The sequence below is a fragment of the Spermophilus citellus genome (assembly GCF_964194105.1).
Source record: "Spermophilus citellus genome assembly, chromosome: 2".
Classification (NCBI taxonomy): Eukaryota; Metazoa; Chordata; class Mammalia; order Rodentia; family Sciuridae; genus Spermophilus; species Spermophilus citellus.
Genome location: NC_138183.1, coordinates 254677960 through 254692170, shown reverse-complemented (window position 1 = coordinate 254692170; position 14211 = coordinate 254677960). Strand labels below are relative to the sequence as shown.

At 57.0% G+C, this 14211-nt stretch overlaps 1 protein-coding gene across 1 annotated transcript in view; it reads left to right on the top strand.

Moving 5' to 3' along the window:
- LOC308641932 (actin, larval muscle-type-like) overlaps window positions 1-13984 on the top strand; it is a gene marked incomplete at both ends in the record, with an annotated part of 64719 nt that extends 50735 nt beyond the window's left edge. The window contains 3 exons of the mRNA XM_081280501.1: window positions 6650-6838; window positions 8155-8336; window positions 13841-13984. Of these exons, the coding sequence (XP_081136627.1) occupies window positions 6650-6838; window positions 8155-8336; window positions 13841-13984 (515 nt within the window). The remainder of the gene's footprint in view (window positions 1-6649; window positions 6839-8154; window positions 8337-13840) is intronic.
- Between the last annotated feature and the right edge of the window lie 227 nt (window positions 13985-14211).

Genomic DNA, 14211 nt, shown 5'->3' with positions numbered 1-14211 from the left:
GGACTAGGACTTTAGGAATCTGCCCAAGGAAGGAGTCCTTGAGGGCCACCGTAGCCTTAAAGGCTGTGGTGGGGTGCTTTCCTCCCTGCAGGTGGACAAAGAGATTTGCTGGATGATAATCAACATATTGCAAGAGGGTGGATTCGGGGCACTGGGGGTGAAAAGATTGGAGGTCGGAGGCCAAGGTTTGCCCAAAGAGGTGTGGACTATCTCAAAATCCCTGAGGAAGGACAGTCCAGGTTAAAGGCAAAAAGATATCCTTTAAATTTATGACCGAGAAGTGGGTGGCAGTGTGGGGGATCTGAGACAGCAGGGTGTATGGGTTGGGAACCAAAGGATGTATGGGCCTAATGGAGGTGTTGATGAGTCGTAAGTCCTGAACTAAGCAATAGGACCCGTAGGGCTTTCTTACTGCTAGTATGGAGTATTGTAAGGGGAATGAGCAGGACGGAGGTAACCCTTGCTAAGAAGGTCCTGAATAATAGGTTGTAGGCCCAGAAGAGCTTTTGTGGACAGGGGGTATTGAGCCTGATTGGGGAAGGTGTTGGGATCTTTGAGATGAATGTTAACTGGTGGGCAGGAAACGGTGGAGGGGGTGTGGGTATCCCATACAATCGGGTCAACCAGGTTAGTATGGTGTTTCATGTCAGCCTCACAAGTGGAGCAGAATGGCCAGTCTTCTGCCAAAAGGTCCAGAAAAGATGAACAGGCCAATTCTGGGGCCTGACTGATGCCAGGAGCCCAGATGTTGATTGTTGTACTGAATTTAGAGAGAATGTCTCGTCCGAGCAAAGGAACTGGACATTGGGACATAACCAGGAACATCTGAGAGAATGGGAAGTTGTCTATGGAACAGAGTAATAGGGGAGTCTTTTTTGGATAGATGGTCTTTCCTCCTACCCCGACAATAGGAGAGGTGGACGGCACTGTTTGCCCCCAGAATTCTGTCAGGACTGAGAAGGTGGCCCCGATGTCAAGGAGAAAGTCAACCTTGCGTCCATCCACCTGAATCTGCACCCTGGGTTCCTGTCTATTGAACATTACGGCCAGGGACAAGGACTCAAGGCACTGTCAATCGATTGCCATGCCCAGAAGGTCAGAGGGTTCCCTGGCCATAGGCCTCCTATGGGATCTAGGACAGTCAGAGCCCAATGACCTTGTTGTTGACATTTAGGGCATGGGGTACGTGGAGTGCGTGGTGCGGGGCATGCCCTGGCCCAATGTCCCTCCTTGCCACACTTGAAGCAGGCACCGGGGTGGGGGTGGGGTTTTCGGTGATGGGCAGCGACCTGAGGAAGCACCCTGCAGGGCCTGGGCAAGCATCTGAAATTTCTCAGTCTGGGGGGTGGCAGGGCCTTGTTCAAGCTTTTTAGGTTTGGCCCAGATGTCGGGGTAGCTCTGCTAGAGGAAATGTGTCATAAGGACATGACGGCCATCTGGGGTTTGGGGATCTAGGTTACTGCTGAAGGGCTTTTGTAAGCCGATCCAGAAATTCTGATGGGGTCTCTTGTAATTTTTGGAAATTGACGGCCTTACATGCTGCTTTTTTGAGCCCAGCAATAATACGTGTGGAGAATCGGTCCCTACTCCGTATGCCAGCTTGTGTATTATAATCCCAGTCGGGAGTTTGATCTGGGGGAGCAAATGGCCCCAGAGGGTAATTGGGTTTAACTCGGTGAGTTTCATCCGCATGGGCTCTGGCAAGTTCCCAGACTCTGGTACGTTCCTCAGGAAGGAGAGTATTAGCCAATAACATATATATCTCATGGTGAGTGAGGCTACAAGCCTGGAGGACCCACTGAAACCCCCTAATGTAAGTGGTGGGATCTGTGGTGAATGAGCCCAACCTTCGCTCGAGTTGCATGGGTCATTCATAGAGAACGGGACATGTACCCGGATAATGCCCTCAGGTCCAGCAACCTCTCTTAAGGGGCCATGGTTTGTGGGACTAGGGGCGGGACCTAGTTTGGGGGGACTAAAGGTGTCGGCCGAGTCAGGGGGAGCACCTGAGGGGCTGGACAGAGCCAACGGGGGAAGTCGGTAGGGAGAGGGTTCATCTGCCGGATAGGTCGGGGTGAGAACGAAGAAGAGAAAAAGCCTCAACATAGGGGATCTCCTTCCACTTTTTCGAGCGCTCGCAGAAGTCAAACAGATCTCTGAGAATTGCAGGATCTAGGGATCCTCCTGGGGCCATTGACTTTGATCGTCTAACTGATAGTAAGGCCAATTGTGTGTGCAGAATTTAATAAGGGGGAGTCTGCAGAGAGGGAAGAAGAGGCCCCCATAGGTCAGGAGAGGGACAAGGGTGGTTAATAGAGAAAGAGACAGAGAGGGAGAGAGGGGAGTGCCTGTTCTTCCACCCCCCAGTACCTCCCGCTCATGAACCAGGTTCCAGAGAGTCCACCGTGACCATGAAGGTTGTGGTGGGGTGCGTTCTCTCCTCCGGATTGGGCGTCAGAGGTTTGCTGGACAATCACGGTCAGAGCCCCTGCGTAGCCCATCTGAAGTTGGACACCCGATAGGGGAACTCACCTACTGAAGAGCCGGTGTTGTGCGAGTAGCAGTGCTCGAAAGAGTGGACCCGGACGGCAAGCCTTGAGAGAGGGGGCCCTCGAGCAGCGAGGCATTCCCCCTCCTGGGTTTTGGCACCAATGAAAGAACGAGCAAGGCTTGCGGTCGGAGAAAATGCCCTTTTTTGAGGAACAGCTCAGCATATTTATAGAGCTGGGGGTGGTTTGACAGTTGGCATGAGGTGCTTTCTGATTGGTGGGTAAGGATCATGTGAGCCAGCAGGGCTCACCATTGGACGGCTCTTCTTTGGAGATGGAGAAGTTAGTCTTTGGAGCTGGGGCGACTCCTAACAGTGATGATGGTGGGGATGGAGGAGATGGTGATGATGGTGGGGATGGTGGGAATGGTGGGGATGGTGATGATGGTGGGGATGGTGATGATGGTGGTGATGGTGGGGATGGTGATGATGGTGGTGATGATGGGGATGGTGGAGATGGTGGGGATGGTGGGGATGGTGGGGATGGTGGATATGGTGGATATGGTGGATATGGTGGGGATGGTGGGGATGGTGGTGATGGTGGTGATGGTGGGGATGGTGGGGATGGTGGGGATGGTGATGATGGTGGGGATGGTGGAGATGGTGATGATGGTGATGATGGTGGGGATGGTGGGGATGGTGATGATGGTGGGGATGGTGGGGATGGTGATGATGGTGGGGATGGTGGGGATGGTGATGATGGTGGGGATGGTGGGGATGGTGGGGATGGTGATGATGGTGGTGATGGTGGGGATGGTGATGATAGTGGGGATGGTGATGATGGTGGGGATGGTGGGGATGGTGGGGATGGTGATGATGGTAGTGATGGTGGGGATGATGATGATGGTGGGGATGGTGAGGATGGTGATGATGGTGGGGATGGTGGGGATGGTGGGGAGGGTGGGGATGGTGGTGATGGTGGGGATGGTGGTGATGGTGAGGATGGTGGTGATGGTGGGGATGGTGAGTATGGTGGGGGTGGTGATGATGGTGGGGATGGTGGGGATGGTGGATATGGTGGGGATGGTGGGGATGATGGGGATGGTGATGATGGTGGGGATGGTGATGATGGTGGGGATGGTGGGGATGGTGATGATGGTGATGATGGTGGGGATGGTGGGGATGGTGATGATGGTGATGATGGTGGGGATGGTGGGGATGGTGGGGATGGTGGTGATGGTGGTGATGGTGGGGATGGTGGGGATGGTGGGGATGGTGATGATGGTGGGGATGGTGGGGATGGTGATGATGGTGATGATGGTGGGGATGGTGGGGATGGTGGAGATGGTGATGATGGTGATGATGGTGGGGATGGTGGGGATGGTGGAGATGGTGATGATGGTGATGATGGTGGGGATGGTGGGGATGGTGGGGATGGTGGTGATGGTGATGATGGTGGTGATGGTGGGGATGGTGGTGATGGTGGGGATGGTGGGGATGGTGGGGATGGTGGTGATGGTGATGATGGTGGTGATGGTGGGGATGGTGGTGATGGTGGGGATGGTGGTGATGGTGGGGATGGTGGGGATGGTGGAGATGGTGGGGATGGTGATGATGGTGGGGATGGTGGGGATGGTGATGATGGTGATGATGGTGGGGATGGTGGAGATGGTGGGGATGGTGGATATGGTGGGGATGGTGGGGATTATGGGGATGGTAATGATGGTGGGGATGGGGGGATGGTGGATATGGTGGGGATGGTGGTGATGGTGGGGATGGTGATGATGGTGGGGATGGTGGGGATGGTGGAGATGGTGGGGATGGTGATGATGGTGGCGATGGTGGGGATGGTGATGATGGTGGGTATGGTGGGATTGGTGGGGATGGTGGGGATGCTGGGGATGGTGATGATGGTGTGTATGGTGGGGATGGTGGGGATAGTGAGGATGGTGGGGATGGTAATGATGGTGGGGATGGTGGGTTTAGTGGTGATGGTGGAGATGGTGATGATGGTGATGATGGTGGGGATGGTGGGGATGGTGGGGATGGTGGTGATAGTGGTGATGGTGGGGATGGTGGATATGGTGGAGATGGTGGGTTTGGTGGGGATGGTGATGATGGTGAGGATGGTTGGGATGGTGTATATGGTGGGGTTGGTGAGGATGGTGAGAATGGTGGGGATGGTGAGGATGGTGATGATGGTGGGGATGGTGGGGATGGTGGGGATGGTAAGGATGGTAAAAATGGTGGTGGTGCTGCTGCTGGTGACAGTGGTGAGGCTGATAATGGTGATAAAGGCTATAATGATGAAGGTGATGGTGATGATGACTGTTATGGTTTGTATGTGAGGTGTCCCCCCAAAGCTCAGTGTGAGACAATGCAGAAAGGTTCAGAGGAGGAATGATTAGGTTCCAAGGGTCTTAACCCAATCAGTGAATTCATCCCCTGACAGGGACTTCCTGGGTGGTGACTGAAGTGGTGGGTGGAGCAGGAGCGGGGAATTGGGGTGTGTGTGGCTTTGGGGTATATATTTGTATCTGGCAACTGAAGTCTCTCTCTGCATCTGATCATCCTGAGAGCTGCTTCCCTCTGCCAAATTCTTCTGCCATGATGTTCTGCCTCCCCTGAGCCCTGAGGAATGGAGCTGGTCTTCTGTAGAATGAGACCTCTGAAACTATGAGCCCTCAAGTAAACTTTTCCCCCTCCACAGTTGTTTTGCTCAGGTCCTCTAGTCACAGCATGGAAAAAATTTGACAAAACAATGACAGTGATGGCAATGAAGTTAATGATGATGGTGGTGGTGGTGGTGACAATGGTGGTGCTGCTGATGGTGATCGTGAAGGTGATGGTGAAGGTGATGGTGGTGGTGGTGGTGGTGGTCATGGTGAAAGTGATGATGAAGGTGATGGTGATGGTTGTAGTGAAGGTTATGGAGTGGTGATGGTGACGGTGGTGATGGTGGTGGTGATGGTGAAGGTGATGGTGGTGGTGATGACCATGGTGGTGGTGATGGTGATGGTGACTCTGTGCAGGGCATTGGGCCAAGTTAGCACTCCATCCATGTTCTGTCTGTTTCTTGCCACAACCCTATGAGGGAGAAAAGTCATTTCTATTGCAAGACAAAGAGGCAGAGGAAGAATGGGGTCTTTGTACCCCATAAGTTGTAAGAGTATTGGCTCTTGGGATATGAATCCAAGGACTTAAGACAGACAGTGCCCGTCCCTCTTTTCGGCTATGTTCCCAGCCTGAAAAACAGTACAACAGCCATTTCCAGTAAGCCTGCAGCCCTGCACTGGCCTTTCTCGTCTTCCCAGCCGGAAGTCCATGGCAAATGCCAAGCAAAGCAGGGAGCCCTGAAGGATGGCACCCATCAAGAGGGACATGAGAACGGCTGGGCTTGGCCAAGTCAGCATGTTGTTGACAGATCACATTTAGCAAGATTTTTATGTGCATTATTTCAATTTGTCCTTAATATAGTCCTGAAAGTGACCATTAATTTTATTCATTCATTCAGAAGAAAAGGCAGGCTTAGGGAATAATGGATTTGCTGAAATCTAGGCATTTGGTAAAATGTTCAGAGTTGGGATTTGAACTCAGATTTGTTTCACTGAAGCTTGAACCAGGTGAAGAAGGGAAAGGCATCAGGAGAAGTAGGAGGACAGAACAGATTTGGGCAGGAGAAGTTTGGATGGTGGGATCTGGAAGTCCCTGGGCTGCAGATCAGGAGGGATTTCCAGGTAGCACTGCAGGGACACCTGATTGCATCTCAGAGGTTTAGGTTGGTTTAACATTTGTTGCCAGCTGCCTGGAAAAGGGTGGGCATCGCCTTCCAGGAGTGTCCAGATGAGGGGCCCATGGGCTGTGCGTGGTCCTCCAGAGCAGCTTGCAGAACCTCCTACTACAGTAAAAAAATCAATGTAGGTTGGTTTTCTAATCCCCAAAGCACACCACACATGGCAGGGTCTCAACCTACAAAATGCTGACATCTTGCAACCCCTCCCTCTCAGGGCAGGCCCAGGGCCTTGCACCATGGACAAGAGGACCTGCTGTCCAGGCTGCACATGGAGGGCAGCTGGCAGGGCCTCTCCTCCTCACGGCAGGGGCTTCTGTGAGCGCCTTTCTTGCCTCCTCTAGCTGGGGCTTTTCCTTTGTGTCCTGTAGGGGATCCAGAGTTCGTCAGGGACATAAAAGAGAAGTGCTGCTATGTGGCCTTGGACTTCAACAAGGAGAAGTCCAAAGATAACCTGCTATCCTGCCAAAACAAATTCCTGCTTCCTGATGGCCAGGAGATCACCCTCAGGCAGGAGCATTTCCTCTGCCCCGAGGTGCTCTTCCAGCCCAGCCTCATAGGTGAGTCTGCAGGGAAGGCAGCAGGACAGGCCCTGGGGCCCTGGGAAAGAAGGTGCTGGGCCCAGGAGGAGGTCCTGTTTGAGGGGCAGACAGGCTCCTCTGGTATTAGCTGTCTCTCGCCAGGTGCCTGCTGTGTGCCCCTGGCCTTGAGGACACTTGGAGATGGGGGTCTTTTCTCTGCCCCCATCTCCTGTCCGCCTGCCTTACAGAGGAGGAAACTCACCCCAGGAGTCTTGAATCATTTGCCAAGAGTGGTGCGTGACTCCACTGGGCTGCAGGTCTTCCCGGGTGCATTATATTTTTAAAACTCCACCTACTTACAAAATAATTTACATACAAAAATGCAGATAATTGAGGCAGAAAGGTGAAACCTGTAGATTTGGAGGGAATCCTCGGAAAGATCTGGCTGACCAGGAGGTTTGAAATGAGCCTCCAGCTGAGTAACCTCGGCAGGCAGGCGGCACTGACGAGGGCAAGAGGCGGGTGACAGAGTCACAGGAAAGGGGAGATGAATTTGCCGGGGAGTCCTGGGAAACAAGTGCTCCGTGGAATCCCCTTCTTGGAATGACTGTGACATTGGTGTGGGATGCAGAGGTGTAAAACCTGGGCTCTTTCCCAGGACTTACCCAGCGGTCCTGGGTAGGTTAGGGGGTTGGCCGTTGCCCTGTGTGCCTGGAAGCACCCAGTCTTAAAACCACACACACACACACCCTGGAATATCGTGAGGACAGACAAGTCACTGGAGCCCTTCTGCCACTGCATCCAAGTCCTCTTCAGGGTCTGGGTGGATCCTGGACCAGGGTTCAGGGCCGGCAGAGCCTCCTGCCAGGCAGGCTGAGCCTCCCCTGTGAGTAGCTCCTCAACCTTGGCCAAGGCACCCAGTGTAAGGAAGGACAGAGGCTCAGAGGCGCATGGTGTCTAAGAGATGGCCACACACCAGTGCTGCTGTCATTCTTTGGGCAAGAGTGTTGCTCAGAATTCTTGTCCAAAGGCCTGGAGCAGGACGCTGCCCCTGCCGAGCCTTTCAGAACATAGTCATACGGAGCATGAGAGACTGACAGCTGTCAGCACCCCTGGAGGATGCACTGTTCCGTGGGCCGGCAGAGTCAGTCCTATGGGGTTGCTGCCAGGCTCCCTTCACTACCTTGTGGATGCTCACCTGGCCTTACCTGGGGTCATCGAAGTCCTCTGCTGCACGGGGGGAGGGGGGATATGGGCGCCCTGCAGGGCCTGATGCCCATTCCATCAGCTGCAAGGGAGGGCTGGGTATGGGGCAGGCCTCCAGCCCCCAGGGCTTCTCTCTCCCCTCCTGGCAGAGAGGAACAGCCTGGGCATGCCCATGACCGTCTTCCGCTGCATCTCCTCCTGTCACCCCCGCCAGTGGAAGACCCTCTTTCACCACATAATCCTGTCTGGAGGGACCGGCTCCTGCTCGGGGCTGCGGTCACGACTGCAGAGAGAAATAGCCAACCTGGTTTGCCCAGCGCACGACATCCAGGTGAGGGTCCCAAGCCACCTGGGTTCATGCTCAGACATTTCTAGAGCACCCCATTGGAGCCAGGTGTGGGTCCTGGCATTGGGGGACGCATCCACAGACCGACGCGACCCAGATCCTTGAGCTTCCATTGCAGGGGTGGAAGCAGGAACAGGCAGACACCGTGAGGGGGAGGGATGGTGTGGCCAAGGGGCAGGGGAGGCAGGAGGCGGAGCCAGGGCAGTGCAGGCACAGCTGGTGAAGGCCCTGGAGAGGCGGGGGGCAGCCCAGGCCAGAGGCTGGCTTCCCGAGGAGGGCAGGGAGGGCCAGGCCTTCACCCGCGAGGACCACGACCTGGCAGAGGAATACCATCCAGCCCGAGCAGAGGTGGCCCAGGCTCCTGGGCAAGAGTGGGCTGTCCTCGGTGTGGGGTGGGCTGTCCTCGGTGTGGGGTGGACTGTCCTCGGTGTGGGGTGGACTGTCCTCAGGTGAGGGGTGGACTGTCCTCAGGTGTGGACTGTCCTCAGGTGAGGGTGGACTGTCCTCAGGTGTGGACTCTCCTCAGGTGTGGGATGGACTGTCCTCGATGTGGGGTGGACTGTCCTCAAGTGTGGACTGTCCTCAGGTGTGGGGTGGACTGTCCTCGGTGTGGGGTGGACTGTCCTTGGTGAGGGGTGGACTTTCCTTGGTGAGGGGTGGACTGTCCTCAGGTGTGGACTCTCCTCAGGTGTGGGGTGGACTGTCCTCAGTGTGGGGTGGACTGTCCTTGGTGAGGGGTGGACTGTCCTCAGGTATGGGGTGTCCTCGGTGTGGGATGGATTGTCCTTGGTGAGGGGTGGACTTTCCTTGGTGAGGGGTGGACTGTCTTCAGGTGTGGACTCTCCTCAGGTGTGGACTGTCCTCAGGTGTGGGGTGGACTGTCCTCGGTGTGGGGTGGACTGTCCTCAGGTGAGGGGTGGACTGTCCTCAGGTGTGGACTGTCCTCAGGTGAGGGTGGACTGTCCTCAGGTGTGGACTCTCCTCAGGTGTGGGATGGACTGTCCTCGATGTGGGGTGGACTGTCCTCAAGTGTGGACTGTCCTCAGGTGTGGGGTGGACTGTCCTCGGTGTGGGGTGGACTGTCCTTGGTGAGGGGTGGACTTTCCTTGGTGAGGGGTGGACTGTCCTCAGGTGTGGACTCTCCTCAGGTGTGGGGTGGACTGTCCTCAGTGTGGGGTGGACTGTCCTTGGTGAGGGGTGGACTGTCCTCAGGTATGGGGTGTCCTCGGTGTGGGATGGATTGTCCTTGGTGAGGGGTGGACTTTCCTTGGTGAGGGGTGGACTGTCTTCAGGTGTGGACTCTCCTCAGGTGTGGACTGTCCTCAGGTGTGGGGTGGACTGTCCTCAGGTGTGGGGTAGACTGTCCTTGGTGTGGGGTGGACTGTCCTCAGGTGTGGACTCTCCTCAGGTGTGGGGTGGACTGTCCTCAGGTGAGGATGGAGTGTCCTCAGGTGTGGGGTGGACTGTCCTCAGGTGTGGACTGTCCTCAGGTGTGGGGTGGACTGTCCTCAGGTGAGGGTGGACTGTCCTCAGGTGTGGGGTGGACTGTCCTCAGGTGAGGGGTGGACTGTCCTCAGGTGTGGACTCTCCTCAGGTGTGGACTGTCCTCAGGTATGGGGTGGACTGTCCTCAGGTGAGGATGGAGTGTCCTCAGGTGTGGGGTGGACTGTCCTCAGGTGTGGGGTGGACTGTCCTCAGGGGAGGGTGGACTCTCCTCAGGTGTGGGGTGAACTGTCCTCAGGTGAGGGTGGACTGTCCTCAGGTGTGGACTCTCCTCAGGTGTGGACTGTCCTCAGGTGAGGGTGGACTGTCCTCAGGTGTGGACTCTCCTCAGGTGTGGACTGTCCTCAGGTGAGGGTGGACTGTCCTCAGGTGTGGATAGTCAGGTGTGGGGTGGCCTGTCCTCAGGTGAGGGTGGACTGTCCTCAGGTGTGAACTCTCCTCAGGTGTGGACTGTCCTCAGGGGAGGGTGGACTCTCCTCAGGTGTGGGGTGAACTGTCCTCAGGTGTGGGGTGGACTGTCCTCAGGTGTGAACTGTCCTCAGGTGAGGGGTAGACTGTCCTCAGGTGAGGGGTGGACTCTCCTCAGGTGTGGGGTGGACTGTTCTCAGGTGTGAACTGTCCTCAGGTGAGGGGTAGACTGTCCTCAGGTGTGGGGTGGACTCTCAGGTGTGGGGTGGACTCTCCTCAGGTGTGGGGTGGACTGTCCTCAGGTGAGGGTGGACTGTCCTCAGGTGTGGATAGTCAGGTATGGGGTGGCCTGTCCTCAGGTGTGGGGTGGACTCTCCTCAGGTGTAGGGTGGACTGTCCTCAGGTGTGAACTATCCTCAGGTGAGGGGTAGACTGTCCTCAGGTGTGGGGTGGACTCTCCTCAGGTGAGGTGTGGACTCTCCTCATGTGTGGGGTGGACTGTCCTCAGGGGAGGGTGGACTGTCCTCAGGTGTGGGGTGGACTGTCCTCAGGCGTGGGGTGCGTACTGCCAGGAAGTAGGACTGTGGGGTCTGGAACAGGCCCTGCGGCTTGGGGCCATCCCTCTGCAGCGCGCAGCCTCCAGCCCACCGCAGCCCAGTCCCTTGGTTGAAATGCAGTCCTTTCTCGCCCCTGGGGACCCTCGTGGTGAGCTGCCCTCTCTGGTGGCTCTTGCTTGGCTTCTAGCCTCTCAGCCTCTGCTGCCGCGGGGCTCCTGGGACAGCCGTGCGATGCCCTCCTCATGGCTCTGGGTCCTTCCGTCTTACCTGCGGGTCTGGAGCTGGCCACAAGCTCCAGGGGCCAAGTCGTCGTGGCTCAGGTGTGGCCTTGCGCGGTCAGCTCTCAGTGACACCTCTCTGCCCGTCTGCCACCCTTCAAGACTGCCCTGTGTCCTCCCTGGGGTGGGGACCTCTGCACGCTAACTGGGCGGGAGAGTGAGGACTGAGCTCAGAATCTCCCTCCCTTTCTACCCCTCGGCCACCAGAAGACACTGAGGCCACCTCCTCGCAGGGCCCCCGGGCAGGCGGTGTGGACTTGCCCTGCGCCCTCAGCTCCCCAGGCTTCTCTGAGGCCTCTCCGTTCCTGGGCTCTTGGACTGGGCTGCAGGCAGGACCCTCCAGAGAGAACTTGGTGGCCCATGTCCTCGGTGCACCTTGCACTGCCCGCTGAGGTCACCTGCCCCTGCCCTCCCTCCCTCTTTAGTGTGTCACCCAGTTATGGGCCAGGTTGCTGTGTGAAAGTCAACGAGGCAGTGGCCCTTGTTCCCCCAGCCAGTGGTGACAAACATGAGCCCTGCTTCCCACCTGCCACCCTCAGCCTCTCACTGCCTGCGTGTCACAGGTCACCAAATTCACAGAACACTGAGGTGCTGTCCCTCCCCTTCTTCCTAAGACCCAGGCGCCCCATGAAGCACCACAAGGGGCGCCACAATGCTCCTCGGGGAGCCGGACAGAGCCTGCTGCCTCTGCAGGCTTCCCCACGTCACCCTGCGTCACCCCGCGATGTGGAAGACTGCGAGTGACAGAGGAAGCTGGTCCCTGCCACCTAACTTCCTGAGCCTGCAGCCCTCGGGCCCTCTGACATGAAGTTGCAGACTTTTGCATCCTAGTGGACCATGCCCTCCCCCGACTCCATGTCCCCAACTCTGTCAAGAATCGTGTTCCTGATACCCCTCCTTCCTGCCCTCCAGAGCCTTGCCCAAGATGAACTTTCACAAAATCAAAGAGGAAGGCTACCAAAGCCCGGAGGGCACACCAGTCACAGCTGAGTGCCATCAGTCTCTTGGCCACAATTGCAAAGGGGATCTGTGGGGCCATCTTTGTCCTGCAGAGTGTGGCTGGGCTGCCCTGCACCAGCCCTTCCATCCTCCCCATCGCCCACCCTAAACCCTCTCCACGGAGCTGGGAGGCGTGTCTCTCGTCTGCCTGGTCTCTCTCCTTTGACCCGCGCCTGGACGGGGAAGGGAGGCAGATGGCCTGGAGCTACCCAGGAGGCTTAGGGAAGTGCTCAGCTGAAGAAGAGCGAGCCCCGTCCCACGCCCGCTCACCAGCCTGGGAGAAGAGCCGGCTCCAGTGGGGCCAGCTTCTCGACAGCCGGCGAGCCCTGACGTGACGTGGTCACACGGGGAGTGTCCACTCTGTGGTGGTGTGAAAGCCATCGTGTTGGTCGACTGGAATCGGGAACTTTGACCTTTTCCCAGGCAGCAGTGGGTGGTTCGGCCCTCGCTGCTGCTCAGCCCCGCCTTGGTGGCAGCAAGGCTCGCACCCTGGCCGGCTCTGGAGGTGGAGCTGGGATGTTCTGCAGACAGGGCTCCCCTTGGCTCCCTCTCCAAGGCCTTCCTGCCGGGATGGGGGCCCCACCCACGTCCAGGAGCGGCTGAGTCCCTCTCCAGCTCTCATGAATGTTCTTAGCTGAACTTTTTTGCCATTATTATTATTTTGGGATACTCTTTCTTTCTCTTAGAATCATTCCTAAATGGGGGTTTTGGGGCCAGAAATACGGGTAAACCCTAAGGCCTCGTGGACGTGTTGACAGGCTGCCTGTGGACACACCAGCGGCTTGGTTTCACCCCCTTGGCCAGCCTGAGAGATGGGGAAAGTACTGTCCTTCTCTTTCTCCTCTTTTAAAACATCTTCCCACAATTGCCTGTTCCAACCCGTGGCCATGTTTTCTATGGGTATTTGCTTTCTTCTTAGTGTACCCAGCACCCAGGTGTGTCTGCTCCTGAGTGTGTTTGGATAAGGTGCAGATGGAGTAGGTGACTCAGCAGAGGCTCCGGGCGCCTGGCGTGGGCTGTGCTCCCTACCTGAAGGGCTGACCTGGAGCCCCCTTCTCCCCCGACCCTCCCTCTCCCTCCCTCTTAAAATCACAGTGAAACCAGCCACGGGGTCCGAGCCGAGCACAGCTCTGTGGGTGACAGAGCCAGCAGGTGTTGGGATGGGCTGAGAGCACAACTTGTCTCCCCCCACCGCACCTGAATCCCCCCCAGCTTCCCCGTGCACAGCCCGAGGCTGGGACTCGGCCCTCTGATGTCTCAGAATAACTGTCACGTGGCACGCTGTGCCTGTGCACCTTACTGAAAGTCTGAGACCAGTGACCCTGAGCTTCCTGAGCTGCAGTGGCCCCTGACAAGTGGGTGAGGAGGTCCCCAGTGTGAGGAACCTGTGCAGGTGCCAAGGAGGAGCACTTGGTGCAGTTCAGGGGAAGCAGGAGAAGAGGCCAGCGCCGCTGGGGAAGGTCTGCCCACCATGGGAGGGACTTCTCAGCTGCTGGTGAGGGTCGCCTGGGTCTGCCTGCCAGCGCCTGCTCGTTTCTCCCTAGGGTGCCCTGTGTCCCCCCGTGGCCTGAGGGCTGAGGTGCTGGAGGGAGGTTCCGGCCACTCAAGGGTACCAGCCCACAGAAAAGCTTACCTTCCAGGGGGCTCGACCCTGGAGCCTGACCTGTGGACGTCGCTGTCCCTGTAGAGCTGTAGCCGACTGGGCTTCTTCTCCTCCCCTCCCCCCTGCTGCCCTACCTTCCAGGTGTACACCTCTCCATATGCCAAGTACGGGGCCTGGGTAGGTGGCTCCATCCTGTGCTCGCTGTCCACGTTCAAGGACATGTGGGTGACCAACAAAGAGTATGAAGACATGGGCTCCTCTGTGGTCCACAGAAGAAGCATCTGATACGTAACTATAAGGGGCCCCTCACCTGTGTCGTCCACCCACGTCCAGGACAAAGTGGGCCAGAGTGCAGAGCCCGCTCACACACAAGGTCCTTCCTCCCCTGGCTGCCAGTAAACAGGTCACCCAGAGACAGCGTGTCTCTTCCTGATCCCCCTCCCTGCTTCCCAGCCGGGACAGCAGCACACACCCCCGACCTCAGCACCATAAACAGGTGGCCCTCAAGCCTG